At 56.5% G+C, this 19432-nt stretch overlaps 1 protein-coding gene across 14 annotated transcripts in view; it reads left to right on the plus strand.

The window, feature by feature from the left end:
- The window catches only part of AOPEP (aminopeptidase O (putative)), a 302298-nt gene extending 283095 nt beyond the window's left edge, over positions 1–19203 (plus strand). For 10 of the 14 annotated variants that reach the window (XM_079108845.1, XM_079108828.1, XM_079108836.1 and 7 more), the window contains 3 exons: positions 15494–15580; positions 16902–17046; positions 18743–19057. In XM_079108845.1, coding sequence (XP_078964971.1) covers positions 15494–15580; positions 16902–17042 — 228 coding nt within the window. In that variant the 3' untranslated portion in view covers positions 17043–17046; positions 18743–19057. The other 4 variants (XR_013758759.1, XM_079108841.1, XR_013758742.1 and 1 more) reach the window with 4 other exon arrangements.
- The last annotated feature ends 229 nt before the right edge of the window (positions 19204–19432 follow it).

Consider the following 19432-nt stretch of genomic DNA (forward strand, 5'->3'; position numbering starts at 1 on the left):
GGGCTAGGTTTCTCTAGACAGTGTTCAGGAAGGGACACTCAGAAAGTGGTGTCAAGTCAGGACCTACACGATGAGGAGCTGGCCGTACAGAGCCCACACAAGCACGGTGGCATGGACTTGGCATGCGCCAAGATGAGCCATGGCTAAGCTTCTCTGGTAAAGGACCGGGCGGCTGACAGTGCAGGCCGTACGGTTTCTACCAGACCTTACTCTGCTGGCCTTATAGGAAAGCTGCTGTGGACAATGCGAGCAAACAGCACAGCTGTATGCCAGCTAAACCCCAGATCTGGCATCTCGAGTCCCCCAAAATGTTGACAGTGAGTAGCTCTCATTTCTCCTATTTTTTAAAGCTATTTGAAAACACATATATGTCGGCCTGTATGTTGGCCCATGTGGGGTTGAGGTCAGGGGGCCTTGTGGCCACTGTGTGCATTTGGGATTTCATCCTACTACTGTGCCTCAGCCCAGGCCCTCGAGGTCCTCCTGTGTCATTAGTCACACTGACGCTTATCTTACTGCGAAGTTTCCATGCAGTGTCACTTGAACCAGGAAAGCAGCAGGATTTTGGACATCCACAGTGTCATTTAGAAATTTTATTAGTTAAATGTGACTTGTCATGACACTGATTAGCAGGAAGTCGTTAAAGACGATCAGCTGCTTTTACTGTAAGTGGCAGACACTTCTTGTGAGACAGAATTGGTACTTGGGAAGGTGGAGAGAATTCTGGCGTGGCACCTCCCAGCTTGGTAAGCAGGAGTAGTTCTTCACGATGCTATCAGGGATCTTCAAGGTGGAATAAGTAGCAGCATTTGAAAGGTGGCCACAGAGATGGGTATGGCAGGCTGGAGGGGTTTCCAGCAGGAGCGGGGCCTCCGGGACCATGGGATAGAGTGAGACGTTCAGAAAGGGCAGCCTGGACGAGGGCCTGTCAGCAGGGGTGCTGTGACCCGGCAGCATTTCTCTCCCTCCTTTGACTGGGCACAACCTCAGTTCCCAGGAAGTGCAGAAAGGCTCCCCTGCCCGAGGAGGGGCCTGCTGCCTCCTGCAGCTGCCCAGCGCCTCTGGCTCCGCTGCTTGTGCCCCTCCTGCAGAGTGCACTGCAGAGTCCTTCTGCTGGTTCGGTGGCAGGTTCTTGACATAGTATGTCCTTGCTGTGTGACTGGGAAGGAATGGTGACTATGGGAAACCTGTTCTACGCCCAGGTCACTTCGGCTCCTGCATGTCCTCTCTGGCCACCCCTCCCTCCTGCGCACGCGTGCGGGGAACCATGTGGTCCCACAAGAAGCTTCTTGCGAACTCTTCTGCGCTCCCAGTGGCTGTGCTGCCCCTGCTCCCGCTGCAGCAGTGTGCCCTGCCGGGCTGGGAGCAGCCTTGGGAACACTGTCGGAGGATGGGCGTCTGGGTCCTGCCCTCCCTGTGCCCTCATCCTGTGTTGTGTGAACATGCAGCTCAGCTCTGAGGTGGATGGCACCACGTGTCCAGGGGTTGTGAGGGAGAAGCCCCCAAGACTGATGGCAGGAGGGTGGAGTAAGCCTGGGGGCTGCTCTCCCTTGCGCCCTTTGCAGGGTGGGGCACAGCAGGGCACCTTCGCTTTTCTCGTCTGGGAAGCGAAGGTGACTGAGTCACAGAATGGCCAACCTGTGCCGCGTCCCTTTGCTTAGGAAGGATGAGTCAAATGGAAATTTACTCCATAGAAGTGCCTCATCCAGTTTTTTAATGCTTTGCTCAAATGAAGATTGAAAATATAATCAACTGATGATTCTGGATCAAAAACGTTTTTCAAGACCCCTTTTTAAATAGTGAATTCCCTGTCTGCCTCAAGTCTTACCACCCCACGGCAGTGAGTGAGCTCCGTGGAATTGGCCGTGTGACCTCTTTCCCCTCTGGGGTCCACTAGCTGTCATGTAAGCCTTGGGGCCTGACAGACTGTACTTCACACTGGGGGCATGAGGGCAGCAGCATCTCCCAGCACTGCTTTCAAAGATAAGAGATGGCAGTGTGCCATCTTGTCTGGCTTAAAAAAAGATGGCCACTGGTCGCGAAGGTCCGCTCTGTGTTTCAGTGAGATGTTCATTCAGAAAATTAACTTTGGGATAGGCCAGCTTCAGTTCATCTCCTCACTGAAGAGCGGACTTGCTGTTGGCTAAAGGAAGAGACCACCTGGAGTAGATGGGAGCAAGAGGGCTCTGGCGTCCCTCCACATGGCCCCACGCGAGGGGAGGATGAGACCTGCTCATGTGCATCTGGAGCAGCTCTTCCATTTCTTGATCTCCAAATGCTCAGGCCAAGCACCTAAGGACTAACGGCTGGTCTCAGCAGTGAGCTGTACTCGGGTCCCGGCTGGTGACTGCAGACACATCGCCCCTTCCTCTGGCCCCGTTTCCCTCATCAACAAAACAGTGCTTCAGCCTTACTCACAGGGCTTGGTGGGGTTTTATTTGTTTTTTACCATAGCCAGCTGGAAAAATTTCATGAAATTTTTTCATTCTGTTTCATTTTCTTCTAGAAGTGTGCATTATGACATAGATTGAGTTTATGGTCCACTAATGGATCCTAGCCCACAGTTTGAAACTGCTATATGGGATGACTTCAGGGTTCTCACTGGCTCTCCTAATCCTGCCCTGGGGGCTTTGTCGAGGTTTCGCAGTCTCGACTGCCTCAGGATTAAGATGGAGCCACAAATCCCTTCTTCATGGGGCTATTAACAGGAGACAAGAGCGCACGTAGGAGAGTGCTCGGCAAACCGAGTGCTTGTGGTTTGCTCCTGTGGGGTGCTTTGTTTGTTTTTTAGGGGGTGGCCTCATCTGGGGTGGAACCCAGGGCCTCACGTTCTGGGCGCCTGCTCTTCTCCTGAACCACACCCCGGCTGACATGCCCATGCTTTCCATGACATTTTCTCATCTGGTCTGAAGTGACAGTTTTGTTCTTTAGCTGAAACAACATTGGTGTTATTCTTCAGCTCTATCCTGCCTTTTAAATGAGGACTAGCAGAAAGAAAGAGGGGGAGAAACATCCTGTTGCTAGATATGGGTTTTGTGCAGCTACTCCTAGTATGTGCCAGATGCGGGATCTGCGCAGCTACTCCTAGTAGGTGCCAGATGCGGGATCTGCGCAGCTACTCCTAGTAGGTGCCAGATGCGGGATCTGCGCAGCTACTCCTAGTAGGTGCTAGATGTGGGTTCCGGGCAGCTACTCCTAGTAGGCAACCCCACTGTTGGACTTGCTCTGCATCTGGCCACAGAATCCCTGGTCTGTGGCTCAGTGGCTAAACCTGGTTCTTCAGCCTCAGCACTTCTGACATCTAGGACTAAGTAAATCTTTGTGGAGGGCTCTTCTGCACACTGGGGATGTTCAGCACCCCTGGCTTCTCTGCCTATGAACTGCCAGCAGCAGGTCCCGCTCTTCCCCATTGGGGCTCTCAGAAGTGTCTCTAGGGGTTGCCAGTGCCTGCCAGGGGGGCAAAGTCTCCAGTTAGAACCACTGACAGTTGCAAAGAAGCTGATTGACAAAGGGCAGTTTTTTTTAAATTCTCCTTTAGCAATATGCCTGCCAGTTGGGTTACAGCAGTGTCATGAGTGGAAAGGTGGCTGACAACAGGTAGAGGCCATGCCGAGTCCACAGTACCCTTCCCAGGGACCCAGGAGATGTAACTTGGCAGAGGTGAAGACACAGGATTTTCACGTGGAAGGACGAGCAGTAGCAAGTCAGCCCAGGGAGCGGCTTGGTAAAGAAGGACAAACCTGTTCTACTAGTCGTGCAGAGGAACCCCGCCAGCATCTGTCCGCATTCTTGTCTGCAAAGGACACTGTCAAGGTTGACTGCCAGTGGACAGCCAGCCGGCCTCACAGGCCTTTTCCCACGTGGCCGTGGCTGAAGAACCCTCGCTCACTACCTTCTGTGCTCTGTGCTTCCTCCCGCTCCTGTGGCAGGGTTTTCGTAAGGCAGGGTGCTTGTGCTTTAATATATTGAGAGAACTCGGTGTTTCTTGGAAAGAAGGTGCCACAGCAGTTGCTTGAAATTCAGACGCAGCAGATAGGCCAGCAGCACAGGTCTGACAGCTCTCGTGCTTCCTTCTGAATTGGATGTGGGCCAGAAATGTGATTCCTGTGACTCAGAGCTCCTGGCCAACAGACCTAAAGCACGTAAAGGGACAGGGGTCCTAGAACTCATCTCTAGTTGTGCTCTGCTCACGCCTTCAGGGCTGGGACTCCTTCCTCCATGGAGGTGAGGGTGTTGGGAGGGTCTGTTCCCGACAGTCCAGCTCCTGTTTCCCTTGTCTTCCCTGGTGCTTTTTTTTTTTTTTTTTTTTAAGTTGTAGATGGACACAACACCTTTATTTATTTACTTTTATGCTGGCTGAGGAGCGAGCCCAGTGCCTCACGCGTGCCAGGCAAGCTCTGCCGCGGAGCTACGCCCACAGCTCGCGGCCCTGTGTTTTTTTCCTGCATCCCAGCTATGAAGAGGAGGCTGGTTTCATCCGGGGACAGGTTTGACCTACTGGATGCCTTGAGCCCTATTTCCAGCTCAGGATGCTCTGCGGAGGACTGAAGGGCAGTGCACTGAACTCAGACTCTCTCCTCTGTCCGCCTTATTGCAAAACCTGAGTGGCACAAGGAGGAAGGCACAGGCTGCAGCTCTGCCGGTGTCTGCCCCTGTGATGGGCTCAGCCTCCACCGCCCCCCACTGCAGGCCTCTAAGTGGGAGCAGTGCCAGGGCACCAGCCCCATCCCTGGTGCCCAGTGGTTGACACTCGCCACTTCTGCCCAGCAGGTCCCAATAACAGCCAGAGGCCCTCAGTCAGAACATGGCTGTAGGTACGAAGGGGCTGGCTTCCTGCCCCGATGGAGTCAGGTTCAGGCTGTAGAGCAAGAGCCAGATGTCAGTGACTCTTTGGAAGAAGAGCCAGAGGCAGTGTGACTTCATATCAGGTTTAAAAAGGCCAAGATGGGGCAGGAGATGCCGCTCAGTGGCAGAGCACTTGCCTGGGTGTGTGAGGCTTGGTCCATCCCCAGCAGCGCAGAGAGTCAGGATAGCCTGCAAGGGGTCCAGCTGTCTTCCGACATGGTGTTGTGCTCCTTGTTCTGGATTTTTAGAAGCTGGGTGGCTGTGGATTGAAAGGGGGTTGGAGCAGTTCTCCTTAGTTGCTTTAGACCTGTCTTCCTTTTTAATCACATGCCCCTTTCGATGTGGGAACAAACAAGTTCTTAGGTGATTCTTTAGTTATATTTCTGTATTTTTCTTGGTTGTATTTGGTTATGAGGCATTTAATTGGTGTTTTGGAACATTCCCTCAAAGTTAGAAAGGTCCCTCAGTGTTTCTTCTGTTCCTTGGTACTCAGTCTGTGCCCTTGGGACTTCTGTGAAAAGCCCACACACAGCAAGTAGAGCCCCGATCGCTTTGCAGTAAGGGGATTTTTAAAAAAACTCATCTAAAATGACAAAAGTAAAGAACTTAAATCTTTAAGATTATTATTTCTTTGTTGTTCCTGAGGTGAGGGACTGTTTTATTAACCAAGAATTGTCAGTTTGTTGTAGCTAATGAAATTGTTGTTAAATGAATGAAGGTAAAGAATAAAATGAGCCAAAGGCAACATAATCTGGTTTATTTTTCTCAAAAGGGCCCTTCACATCGTCAGCGTGGAGTTTGGTAAGAAAGACGCAGTTTGATGAGGGGCTGATCTGCAGGCTCAGCAGGCCCCAGGAGGGTTGGCATCTCCTGATCCCAGTCGCACGCTGGCTCCTTGCTTCTTCCTTAGTGTTTAGCAGCTGCTTCAATCTTCCAGCGACCTGAGGATCTTGGGGCATTACTGCTCTCTATGTGTGTGTAGCCCCTGAGTCTGCAATTTTTATGAAAAAAATGGGGAAATTTATACTGCCCTGGTTTTCTTCTTCCCATATATCAAGAAGCCAGCTCTGTCTCATGTTCATTTTATTTCCAAAGTTCTCTAGCGTGAGCAGTGTGTGGTTGATGGTGGTGGTGCTTCTGGGTTCCTTAGAGCTCAGTCAGTAGTTTACATTGTCTTTATTAGATTTCTGTTCAGAGATCCACCCCAGAAACCCCACAGTTGACTTTTTAAATACTGCTGTCACCTTTCACAATTGTAAGTTGAATTATATGCAAATATAAAATGTACCTTAAATGCCCTCAAGTAGAAGTCTGATTTTGCCAAAAATTCCCAAAATGTCTTTCTTCCCCACCCTTCTGGGCGACACCGGGCTTCCCCGAGGGCCCTCCCATTCTCAGTCCTTGCCAGCACCCTGTTCCCACGTCCTTGTCGACACTTGCTGTTGTCTTTTGCTTCAGATGGCCTCCGGGATGTGCAGCGACACCTGGTGGTGGTTTTCGTTTGCCTTTTTCTGTTGACTAATGATGTGGGATGTGTTTCCATGTACTTGTTCACTGTCTGTTTCTTCTTTAAGAACGCCTGGTCAGTTCAGCTCATTTTTAAATTGACTTGTTTATTATTGCATTAAAATAGTTCTTAGTCCAGCGTGGAGTTTGGTAAAAACTCCACGATAAGTCCCTTATCGGCTGTGATTTGCTTTAAAATTGCTGTCTCATTCCTCGGGTTGTCTTCGCACTCTTCAGGTGTCCTTTGCAGCCCTGAAGTTTTGACTTTTCATCTGTCTGGTGTATTTTTTTTTTTTTTTTTTTTTTCTGTCGCTTATGTGTTTGGTGTCGAATCTAAAAAACTGTGCCTAGCCCAAGGTCATGAAAACTTGGCCTGTGTTTTCCTCCCAGGGTTTTGTAGCTTGAGCTCTTGTGTTCTGGGTCTTAGGTTTGTTTTCCACGGTGTTTTACTTATCAAGAGAAGCTCTTCCTCAGCCCACGTGTGCATGTTTCATGGTTCAGGAGCACAGGCCCTTGCAAAGCTAGTCTACGGAACTCGGTACAAAGAAGTTCCTTACACCTCAAAGTCACTTTGCGGCCTAAGAGACCAGGCCTTCTTCGTGTCCTTGGATCTTTTACGGAATCGTCCTTTCTGTAGAAATCAGCACGTGCCTTCCTTCCTGATGCAGCCACTGCAGACTCCCAGAGCCCGGGGGCTCACAGACGCTGGCATCTGAGGTCTCAGCAAAGCGCTGGGAGCCTTGGCAGTTATTGTCCTCACATTGTCTTCTGTTTCTCCAGCTCCTGTATTGGAGGAAATAGCCCTTACATAGAGGAAGGGTGAGTCACCGAGGGACACGTGGTGTCTGGAGTGGCCTCGGCAGCTCCCCTTCCTTGGCTGGTTTCTTTTCTCCCTCACTTCACACAGCCCCTTCTTCGGTTGTCTTCTCTGCCCACATCAAGTCCTTGTGTGATATCTCATGGCATGTCTCACCACCATGCAGATCTTGCTGGTTCACTGGGTTTTTGCCTGCTTTCTGCTGAACCATGGGCTCCAGGAGGCAAGGGCTGCCTATCCGGCCCGTCCTCATACCCAGCACTTCCTTGCTGCAGCAGGACTGCCTGCCTGTCCTGTCTGGCACAGCCAGGCCCCTGGAGGAGGGAATGCGCCTTTGGGCAGGCCTGGTGAGGCCCTGCGGAGCTGGGTCCCCCTGTGGGGAGAAGCGTAGGCTCGGCTGCCTCTCGGGGTGAGAGCTGGGCTCCTCAGAAGAGGTAGCCGCTCCGTTTCTGCCAGCAGCAGAAGCCCTCTTCTCAGCCAAGGCCTCGTGTCTGCGTGTGGACACAGGAAAGAAGGCAGAGGCTAGGGTTTCCTGATTTGGTGACTGCCCTTGGTTGGACAGGGTGGCCCTTCAGCCAGCAGTTTGGGTAGGGAGGAAGGCAGGCTGCCTGTTTCAGTAGGACCCCATGATGGCTCTAGAATTCTACTTTTTGCCTTTCGTAGTGTTAATGTCATTAAATACAACAGCCCATCTGCAGGGAGAGGAAGGAGGATGGGATCTGCCCGAGGCCGCAGTGTGGGGCTGCCACCTCCTGAGCCGGGTCGTGCAAGGAGTGTGGGGACTGTGGCCGCTGGAACGACCCCTGCACATGGCTGCAGCCCTGGAGAGAGTCCACCTCGATGCCCTGCTGGCCTCTCCACCCTGGCCTGGGCTCCTCTCGCCTGGCTCAACAGCAGCAAGCCAAGTCGAGTCGAGTTGGTTCCCTCAACTCAAAAAGCATGTTCAGATCGCACCCTTTGAGACTGAAGACCGGTAGAGGTGGCGGGGGGGTGGCGGGGGGTGGGGGTGGCACGAGGCGGAAGCAAAGCCGGGGTCAGTGGGCCTCGCATGGGGCAGGAGGTGCTCAGCGCTGTGGTCTCTTCTCATGAGAATCCACAACACACCAGGCACCCAACCCCGGTGCCTCCCTGGCGCTCGCCGCTCGCAGAGGCTGCCCCGCTCACCAGCAGTGACCCGCTTTAAAGCCAAGTAAATCTAATTTAAGGACACAAATTGAAAAACCAGGTTTTGTTTATTGCAGTGTCGACTTACTAACTTAAAAAAGCCATGAGCCTTGGTCTTTCTGTTTACAGATATAAAATGGAACTCCAAATGAGGGTTAATGGGCTTCCCAGATCATGTTGCCCGGACAGATTTTTTTTTTCCCCTTCAGCAGTAAATTTCAAAATCAAAAGGACTGAAAAGAAAGGGGAGTTCTTCCCCTCATAAATAGGATGGGTGGCTCTCTTCAAAGCATTTTATAGCTTCCAACTGTGCGTTATGATTTCAAAGTAGCTGGGAAGCATTCTGAGTTTGGAGAAGCGCTGTGTTTGTTCAGAAGTAGTATCCAGCAGGCGCTGTGCGCTGCACATGGCGAGGGGCGATTGCCTGCAGGCCGCAGGAGCCTCAGACTGTGACCGGGAGGTGCAGCGAGGCCCCCGCGAGAGTGGGGGCAGAGAGGTTGTCGAGGTAGTTGGGAGGGGACCTGTCAGACCCTTGGAGTGAGCGTGGGTGCTGGGGACCAGCAATGCCATCTAGTGTCACCACACACGTGCTGGTCCCATCTGTCTGCCAGCCTCGGTGAGGCCCCGCGTTACGAGGCTGAAGGTTGTTGGCACACACTTGAGACTGTTCTGGAGTCATTGAAAGATTGATAGGAAGATGTAAGTTGCTCTTCGATCTGTCTTTATTCCTGGGTTTCAGATCACATTCGTTTGCAGTGCTGGGGGTTGAACCCAGGGCCTCTTACATGCTAGGCAGGTGCTGTACCACTGAGCCACCTCCCCAGCCCTTTTTCAAAGTCTTATTGAGAGGGTGTCTTACTAGGTTGCCCAGGCTGGCCTTAAACTTGGGGTCCTTGCGCCTCCGCCCTGAGGAACTGGGATCACAGGCATGCACCATCGTGCCAGACTCTGAGAACATTTTTCTTTAAAGAAGTATACTTAAGGGGGCTGGGGAGACAGCTCAGTTGGTAGAGTGCTTGCCTCACAAGCACAAGGCCCTGGGTTCAATCCCCAGCACTCAAAAAAAGAAAAAAGAAAAAAAAAAAAGAATCATACTTAAAAGTTTGAAAACACTTCGGAAAATTAGTCAAAGATGATCAGCAGGCTGCGGGAAGGATTCTCATTAGAGGTCTCTCTTCCTCCCCGGTGCTCGCTCAAACTCACGGTCTCTCGTGTGCTAAACAGGCACTCTCTCAGCAAGCTACGTCCCCAGTCCCAAGAATTGGGATTTCTTTGAAATAGCTTCAAGGAAAACGCTGATATTGAAGTCCTTAAAAATCTGTTAGCTTTCTGTCGCTCTTAACAAATGCTGAGGTGATCAGCTTAGAATGAGAAATGGTTTGTTTTGGTTCACAGTTTTAGAGGCTCCGTGCTTAGTTGGCCCTGGCTTCGGGCCTCTGGCAAGAGTGCATGGGGCACGTAACCACGCGCCTGACGGAGAAAGCCGAGTCCTGAGGTTCCCTCCAAGGACATGCGCCCGGTGACCTGAGGACCCCTGTAGCTCCTGCCACCTTCTGGGGCACGCCTTTGAGGGGTGCACCGAGCACGGCATCATCTGCCGATGAAGGTGCTGGTGTGGATGAGGCGTGATAGGGTGGCTGCACCCATGTGGGCCACAGGGCAGCCCCGTGTGCAGAGCATCTGGGAGCAAGGGGCACCGGCAGGTGGGTTTAGAGGGCTGCTTTCCCAGAAGGCTGTGTTTCAGAGCCAGCGCCCATCCCACACCTGGCCCCACCTGCGTCTGAGCCCTCCTCTGTGCTGGACTGAGGCCAGAGCGTCTTCCCGACCCGGTTCAGAGGATGCAGAGCCCGTGCTCTTGTGCAGCAGGCATTGCACCCATGGAGGGCAGAGCAAGACGGGATCCAGGCCCAGCATCCAGAGGTATTCTAACTTTCCTGGTGGGCATCCTGAAGCCCGCCCACTCACAGGGACTGCATCTCTGATGACACCATGGTGACAGGTTTAGGGGAGGTAAACAGTGACTAGCACACCATGGGTCTCTGTTCTCGAGCCTGCTGCCTGGGCCAGCACAGCCCACAGCCTGTTTTTGAAAATAAGATTTTATCCAAAATACCCTTGCTTGTACCCATCCATTTAGATACTGCCAGGGCTGCATTTGCCACACAGTGGTAAATGGTCTAAAAGGCCCAAAATGCCTTTAACAGAAAAAACAGCAACGATCATTCCAGAGTTTAGTAGGAAATGAGTCGTGAGCGCGGTGAAGGGTCTTGGGTTGAACATGTCGGGTGGGTGGGATCGTGCTCCAGAGCAGAGCAGTTACGTGCTGTGCAGCCTGGGGCTCGGGCATGGGTCCTGAGCCCGCGGTGCCGTTTAGGAACGGGGTTGGCCTGCTAGGTCCCTGCTAGGGATGGCCTGTTTTGACCACTGCTGGAAATCAGAAGAACCAGCCGTGTCGGGCAAGCCATGGGCGGTCAGCCCAGAGGGGCCTTTTGGGCGCTTTGACTTTCTTGGAAAGGATAGAAATGCACACAACTGGGGCTGTCCTGGGACAAGCCAAGTGAGCTCTCCTTGCAGCTGGTGCTCGGGCCCTGATGCGCTCCCAGGGCGTGCAGGACGGTCCCAGGAGGCCCCGCACCCCACTCCTCCTGCCTACCGGCCTCCCAGTGAGCCGCCCGGCACTTCCTGGGAGTCCCCTGTTCCTAGATTCCTACAGACTCAACACACAGTGGCCCTTAAGAAGTAGAAAATAAAGCCAGGAACACGCTGCCAGGAGATGACAGGTACTCAGTGCCTGGGAGCCACTGTCCTTTCGCTAGTCCTGGTTTGTAGGGCCTGATGAGCTTGTCACTGTGTAAGAAGGCATTACGTCTTCAACTCTGTTGACGACCGACTGAAGTGCACGAAATGTGCGTGTGTAAAGTGTGCAGTTTGCTGTGCCGGGCATGCGCATACATCCATGAAATACTGAAGCCAAGAGAGCAGAGCCAAGGAGCCATGGGGATGACAGATCAACCGCATACAGTTCAGAAATACAGCAGACCACCAGGAACACACTCAGAAAGACCCACTGACGCAGCGGAGCAGTTTGCAGGTTATTCAAAGGCAGGAGTACCTTCCCTCAGGTGAAGGACTAGGAAAAAGTGTGAGGACGTCAGAGTTGCAGAGAGGGTTTAATGCACGTGGAAGGTCTGGCCACAGGCTTAGTAGAAGAGCACCTGAGCTGCCCAGAGTCGCTGTCCACCTGGGCCCGCGTCACCTTGGGTCCTTGTTCCCTCTCTGAGCAGGCAGCCTATCCCAGGGCTTTTCCAGAAACGACTCCCCACCCCTTCAGCCAGCGGGCAGCACGTACTGTCCCTGGCAATTCAGCCCTGACCTCAGCCCTGCCAGCAGATCCGTGAACAGACTACTCCTTAAACTCCTGCTTTGTGGTGTCCCAGACACCTCCATGGGCGCCGCTTTGCACTCTGCCAAGCTCGATAACCTGTGTGGCGGTGGCAGGCAGCCGCATGGACTGTCAGGAGTGTGAACCGCTCCACCCAAGGAAGACCCTTACCGCCTGTCAGTGAGAAGGTGTGCGTGGCGGGATCTGGGAGTGAGCACAGAGCCCCTGCAGAGCACACATGGTGTGCCCTCTGGGCCCGGGGCGGCAGATGGTAGTTGATTTCAGTCTTCACTGTCACCAGGTGTCCGCCGGGGCTCTGGTTGAGCCGCACCACAGTGGAATACCCAGCAGCTGTTACTGCGAGGGCTGGGGCCTCTCTCTACTCCTGGGAGTGTGAGTCGAGACGCTCAGTGTAAACCAGGCTGCTGCTCGTGCGTTGCACGTTATCGTAGGTGTTCATGTTGTGTGTAAAGCCGGTGCGGTGGCAGCCTTCACAGGATGGACAGAGGACTGAGTGGGGATGGGTGGGGAGAAGTTTTGAGAATGTGTTGTTCGTTGATCGAGAAACAATTCTAGTGTGCACAGGTTGACTTTGGGATTCTGGCATCCTTAGTTTATTGATCTGTCTTAATCTGGGTCTAAAATCAAACAGTTCAGTACCCGTCCCCCATCTGCCCCCAAGTGGGCTTTCTCCAGTCGTGCAGGGAGTGAGCGGGTCCTCGAGCTTACCGAGTGCGGACGCCACAGCGCTTTCCCTGGTCCAGGTGGAAATTCAGATCTTGGCTGGGGGCAGAATCCCAGCAGCTCAGGAGGCCGAGGCAGGAGATCACAGGCTCACAGCCAGCCTCAGCAACTTAGCGAGGCCCTAAGCCTGTTTCTAAATAAAACACAAAAAGGCCTGGGGATGTGACTCGGTGGTCGAGTGTCCCTGAGTTTAATCCCCAGTACCAGAAAAAGGAATTCAGATGTTTCAGAGATTTTACCTGGGTTTGGGCTTGTGGCCTGAGCAGCCTGTGGTGGGAGAAGGTCTGACCCAGGTCGCCTTCCTGCCTTCCCTGGGCCTTGGGAGAAGCTGCCAGGGGTGGGCAGGGTCTCTTCGTAAGTCCTCTGTGCCCTCCTGGGCAGGCGTCCGCTCCCACAGCCCGGGGCACTGGGACAGGTGAGCTTGCACTTTCCCAAGCACAAGACGGCACAGTGGCTTGTGGGTGAGGCCAGCGGCCTCCAGCATGCTCCCAGTCTCTGAGCGAGCCTGGCCTTCACTCTGGTCACACAGGGAGGGTCATGGGAGGCTTTTCTTCCCCGGGTGCTATGGAGGGAGCCTTGGGGCCAGAAGAGACGCTGCAGAAGGCCCACTGGGTGCCGGGCCATCCCGGAGGCGGGCAGCATCCAGTGGTTCATTTGCAATCTGACTTGAGAGGTTAAAAAGAGACAAGGTGGCCACAGCCCCATCAAGTAATTTAATTTTTCACTTAAAGCAAATCTGTGGGAGGACGTAGATGGCTCGTGGCCCTGCTTCTGCCCGCAGCGTGGCCCTGACTCCGGGCAAGGAGGGCACTGGACCACCAGGGCATTGGGATGGCCCGCCAGCGCCCTCTGGAAAGGCCTCTGGGAGTGACTGAGTCATCCCTTCCCTGTGGCAAGCGGTGGCCTGTGAGCGGGCCCTTGAGTGTGGGGAGAGGGCTGGGCCGTGGCTCGGTGGTGGGCACCCACCCAGCACGCGGGAGGCCCTCGGTTCCATCCTCAGCACCACGCAAATAGAGGGATGAGCAGATACTGTGTCCACCTGCCACTGGACGTGTATTTAGAAAGGAGTTTGGAGGGAAGAGTCATATAGTCCTTTGCCTCCCAGAGAACTGGGAGCCGCCCCGCCGTCCGGCTGTCGGCTGGCTCAGCATCCCGCGATGCACGGGCGCGCTGCCCTCTGGGAAGGCCGCTGCAGGGCCCGCTCCAGGGAGCAGCGCGGGCTGCCACGGCCCCTCAGCCCTGACAGTAGAAGTGGAGGGCTTCTCTGTGCCACAAAGGAGCCTCCGCCCGTGGCAGGTGACAGCTGCCACTGCCCAGAGTGGGCCCCAGTTCATGCTTGTCACTCCTGTGTGTGCAGGGAAGTGGAAAAGAACACAGAGAAGGAATGCGGGCACCCTCTGTCCTCAAAACCCAGTCTAGAAAACCTGCCACCTTCTCCCTGTCACTCAGCAGCACCGCAGTGGAGACGGCCGAGAGTGGGGTGTCAGGCCACACAGGGACCAGTCACTAGGACATGCTGGTTCCCGTCTGGCAGGTGAGAGAAGTGAGGCCCTTTCCAAGGCCCCGGGACGGGTGCGGAGCGGTGGTCCCAGGTCTCTGGCTGTGCATCTGGGCATGGCCTGGGCTGCCAGACCTCACTGGCCTGCCTCCGCCCTCCTCCGCGTCGTCCGAGGAGCGTGGAGATACCGTGAGTGGGGAGGCAGGAAGGGTGGAGGCCGCTGAGGCTGTGGAGGTTCTCCATGAGTCAGAGCTCTGACCGGGACCATGTTCAGTGGCTGCTGGTGATTGTGACCGTAACAAGCTGGCTCCTCGGGCTCTCTTCACCGTTCTTTGTTTAGAACATTTGGTGGGCTGCTCCTTCCCACGTGGGGCCTGCCGTTCGTTTTCTGTATAGGAAAGAACATTTTGCTGAAGGTGGGAAAGATTCTGCAGCTCTACCTGCTTCCCCTTGGCTGTGAAGATCCAGGACCCCTGTTGTTCTCCCTGTGCCTCTGAAGTGCCTTGGTGGTGTCGTGACCCGCCTTGGGGTCCTGCTTCAGAAGTGCCAGGGGGCAGCAGAGTTCCTGAGCCAACACCCTGGCGCAGGGCGCCCTGCAGCCCCGGGAAGGGTCTTTCTGAGAGCGATCCTCCTCCACGCACTCTTACCTGCTCACACGTGAACCTGTTCTCCGTGGTGGATGAGGGAGAGCCCGCCAGGCTGCTGGGACGATAGCGTTCACAGGGCTCTAGCCACAGGGAGTCACGCAGCCAGGCGTCTCCCTCTTTCAAAGACGGCAAGCACCAAAGTGATGCGAGGTGGCTTCTTAAAAGTGCACACGTCCCTTCTGTTGTGGCTGATGTCCATCAGTGGGGGGGGTGGCTGTGACTGGGGGGCAGGCCTGGCCCTGGAGCCTGGGGGTTCGGGGGCGTCTCCTGTGAAGAGCCTGCCTGAACCGGAGGAGGGCCCCCTGGACGCCATGGGCCCAGGGGTGCCAGACCCACCTGCAGTGCCTGGAGATTCCAGGGCCCGGGGCGACTGGCCAGCCCCTGCAGGCAGACTGTCCCCGCGCGGCTGTCAGGGAGCAGCATCCCTTTAGCTCGCCGTCCTCAGCGTGACGGACACTTGGGGGATGCCTGGGAGCCTCCAGGTGGGGGGTGTCCTGCCCAAGCTGCTTCCCTGGCACTCAGAAGGGGCGCCACGCCCCTTGGGGATTGAGACTAGCGTCCTCCTCGCCATGTGCCCTTGCGACTGGCCATCGCAGGAACTGCAGGGGCGCCAGTGGATGGCACTGCAGGAGGCACACCCGCCGGCTGGGCACCCCCACTTGCCAGGGCTCGGCACTGCAGGTGGCTTGCACGGCGGTGTTGGGGACCGCGGGATGCACCCCCCTGAAACGAGCGGCGCCCTCCTGGAGAGGACCCCGCTTAGCCCAGGGTGTTTCCTCCTAAAAGGAAACAGGACGGAAGCCGTGGCCGCGCCCGGGTCACTGCTCTTCGCGCGGAGCTGGTCGACCGAGGAAGCCTCCGTCTGACTCTCGACTTCTCTCGCTCCTCAGGTTCGCCACCGGTGGTGCGAGCTGGTCGTGAAGCACCGGCACAGCCGGGCCTACGGGCACGTGGAGAGGTTCCTTCAGGAGGACCAGGTGAGGATGCCAGGCCTGCCCAGGCCACGCCCTTCACGGTGCCGCAGGCCCGGCCGCTCTCAGGGACCCCTGCTTCAGGAGCCCCAGGCTTGGAGCACTGCGTGGGCTCCAAGGCCTCCCATGAGCCCATCCCCCTGCGGCACCCTCAGGGTGGGGGGTACACACCCCAGGTGCTCGTGGGCCATTGATGTCCCACCAGACAGAGCAAGCTCCAGGTCCCTGGCCAAGGGCATGGCTCAGCAGTGCCGTGGTGCACGTCCTGGTCATCACGTAAAGCACGTGGGGTCGCCTGGATCGGGTCTGCACCTCCCAGGCCAGGCCAGGCCACCCTGTGCTCTGCCTCTGCAGAGAACATTCCTCCTGGGAAGTCCTCGCTGGCCTGGGAGCCACAGGAAGGGTGGGAGAATGCATTGGGGATTTTCTCCCTGGCCATTCTACTGTCCTCAGAAAACACTGGGGTCACCACCCAGGGCGCCTGCTGGACCCCGTGCCCCTCACCCACCAGCAGTGCCTCTGATCCAGCTGCCTGCCAGTGCTGTGGGCTGCTGGGGCGGTGAGTGGGCACGGTGAACCGAGGACTTGGGACCAGCTCCGCACAGGGCGCGCCCACAAGCGAGAGCCCGTTCCCATGGAGAACAGTGCACCTGTGGCAGCAGAAATGTCACACTCACATAGTGGGGCAGGAGGCGCTGGGAACCAGGAGGCGGCAGCAGGACAGGCGCCCAGCACCTCCGCCCTCCTGAAGACCAGGCTCTCTGGGCACACCCTGAGCTCTTCGGGAGCAGAAGGAACCGTGGGGGTATCAGGGTCGGTACCGTGAGGCGGGCAGAGGCAGGGGCCCTGTCTCGCGGGGAGTGCAGACGAGAGATTCTGCAGTGTTGGTCCCAGAACAGAAGAGCCAGTGTCTGCTGCAGTGGGGGTGGCAGGGGAAGTGGTCAGGCCGGGCCAAGTGGTGGGCACTGTGTCCTCTTGCCTGCGGACGCTGTGCAGTGTGGTCTTTGCCACCCTGGTGGGCGATGGCCTTCAGAGGAGTCTCACCAGCTGCTCTGACACTTTCTCTGAGGAGTCCGTCCCTCTGACAGACACCAGTCTTCCCCCGAGCCTTCCTGTTGTGGTCCTTATTGTGGACATGCTTCCTCATGGCTCCACCACCAGGGAAACCACCAGAATGTTGACAGAACCGTGGCTAAGGATCCTGTGGGCTTCGGAGAGAACAGGAAAGGGACAGGCAGTGCCGCCTGCGGTTGCAGAAGGCCCACTCCCTGCTGGGAGGCCAGCACCCCTGGCAGGGGACACTTCTGAGCTGCCCCTCTGCCTGCAGGCCATGGGCGTGTACCTCTACGGGGAGCTGATGGTGAGCGAGGACGCCCGGCAGCAGCAGCTGGCCCGCAGGTGCTTCGAGCTGGCCAGGGCACAGATGGACGGGCCCTCAGCTGAGGTGGTGGCCCAGATGCTGTTCTGAGGAGGTAATTCTCTCCATCTCTGTCCCGCGGCTCTAGCCATGTGCCCTGGGAGCCAGGTGGTCAGGATGCGAGGAGCCAGCAAGATGCCAGCCTCAGTGGCCTGGGGTGCGGAGCCTGCAGCCGGGGCAGGGTGGCTGCTGGGGGAAGTGAGGCCTGTCCCCAGGCACCTCGTCTGCTGCGGGCACAGTAAGCACGGGCATCTATCTCCTGCCTGCAGTGTGCCCCCTGGGGAACTCCAGGCTCCTCACGCCCACCGCGGCCTGGAGGGCCCGAGAGTCGCCTCCCAGCGATGGGTCTCTGCCCTGGGTGGGGTGCAGCAGGGACCGCGTGGGTCTGAGCAGCCCTGGGACTGGTGTGCGCGTCCTCTGAGGGTCGGGACTACCTCCCTTCTGTTTTCTTCACGTCTTAAATAATATGCCTAATTCTGTGTCCTTTTTTAAAAACCAGCACCAGGTCTCAAGTGTTTCTCCTGTTGTGAAGCTTTTCTGTGACTTGATGACTTTGAGTGTTCTGTGTTGAGAACCCTGCTGGACATTGATTCTAATGTTTTGCTCTCACAAAACCCACTTCTGTTGACTGGTTAAGTGTCTCATTTACCTGAAAGACTGATGCCGAGGAGGAAAAGGGTTTTTCTGAAACGTGATCATGCTTTTCCAGAAGAGTCCGGGGCCCTGCTTTCCAGGACAAGTGGCTGAGTGAGGGCATCCCGGGTGGGTGGCCGCCCTAGGGAGCCAAGTGCGTCATGCTTCTCTAGGTTTGGGCTTCGGGAAGTGTTGCTGTTACTTGGTGTGTGAAACTGCAAGGCCAGCTGTCCCTGATTGGAGAGTCCCTGGGCTCCCCGTGGCCCCTGGGTTGGGGGCTAAACCCAGGGGTGCTGCCACTGAGCCATGTCCCCAGCCCTTTAATTCTTAGTTTTGAGACACGTTCTCCTCACTTGCTCAGACTGGCCTAACCTGGTGGTGATCCTGCCCCAGCTCCCTGAGTCTCTGGGATGATAGGCAGGTGTCATGCAGGCAATTCTTTGTGACTCTTTTTTTGTCCCTAAGCAGGCAAGCAGTCAGTCCTGCTCAAGAGTCCACCTACCCCTTTGTTCCTGTCCTGCCCTCGCAGCAGATCAGGGATCACAGCACCCTGTGCCGAGCCGAGCCAGGGTGCTCCCGCCTCGCCCTCCAGCAGGGTAGCCCTTAGATACATGGGGCCACTTAGAATCTGCGAGGTGAGGAAGCGTGTGACCCAGAGGTCAGAGGCAGGGAGCTGAGAGCAGGCTCAGGCGCTGTGTCCCCAGCCAGCTGAGGGGGGCCGGTTGCCTCGCGCTGAGCTAGGAGCAGCGGACCTCCAGGCGTCCGGACGGCACTGCTGCTGGTGCAGCTGGCCTGGCGCTGCGCTTCTGCGGGGACGCACCTGCTCGGCGCTGCTCTCGAGTGCCCTGGCTGCTTGGGTTCCTGGCATGCTGATTTGTGACTTAAGATTAAAATCACATTGCCAGGGATTACCACGCAACCACGACCTTGGCTGCGCCCCACCCTAGTGGCCCTCGCAGCAGCGTGGCCAACACGCACCTCATGGCTCTCGGAGACCAAGGACGCCAACGGCCTCGGACGCCCGCCGGCCCCTTAGTCACGCCCAGCGGCGACCTCTCTAGCGAGGTGCAGAGCTTAGCTGATTGGTGAACAGTGATTGGTTTCCGCTTTGTTCACAGTGGCTAAGTTCTGCACCTGAAGAGAAGGTGAGATGGGGACAGTAAGTCGGAGCCGTGTGGTGAGGCCACTGCGGACCGGCAAGGCACTGCTGAGCCCAGTCGGTGCGGAGCCCGCTCTGGAGGAGAGCCGCCTGCCCAGGGACTCTGCTGCCACCCGGCTCTGCCTCGGATGCGCCGCCGCACTAGCTGGACGCTGCCCGAGAGGCTGCGGGCAGTGACCATCGCAGGTGCTGTCTGAAACCCGACGTCCAGCACGGCCACCTGGCCGGTCACGCGGGCTGTGCCCTCGCAGGCGCGGTGAGCTCTCTCTTGTGTTTGCAGCTGGTGGACGTCGCCTGCGAGGCTGCTCCCTGGCTGGCAGTGGACCCGCCCCCGGTGCCTACTGAGCTGATATCAGTTCTCATTTACACACTGGCTCAGTTCAGCAGGAACAGGAGTCGAGCCCTTGAGCAAAGCCTTCCGGTCTGTAAGTGCCCGCAGCTGCGCCAGGTGGGACTCCCATCCAAGGACCGGGCCCAGCGTCCAGCACCAGCCCCCGGCAGCGTGCCCGTCTGTACGTCTCCTGCGGGTGGGGACTTGCGGCCGGGGAAGGGCGCCTCTGGCCAGGCGGTGGGCGCGCACAGGCGCAGGGGAGTGCTCTTCGGGTCTGTCTTTAAAGGAAGCGTCCGGGCACGGTGGGGTGCCAGCCCG

This window comes from Sciurus vulgaris (assembly GCF_902686455.1).
Source record: "Sciurus vulgaris genome assembly, chromosome: 13".
NCBI classification, from domain to species: Eukaryota; Metazoa; Chordata; class Mammalia; order Rodentia; family Sciuridae; genus Sciurus; species Sciurus vulgaris.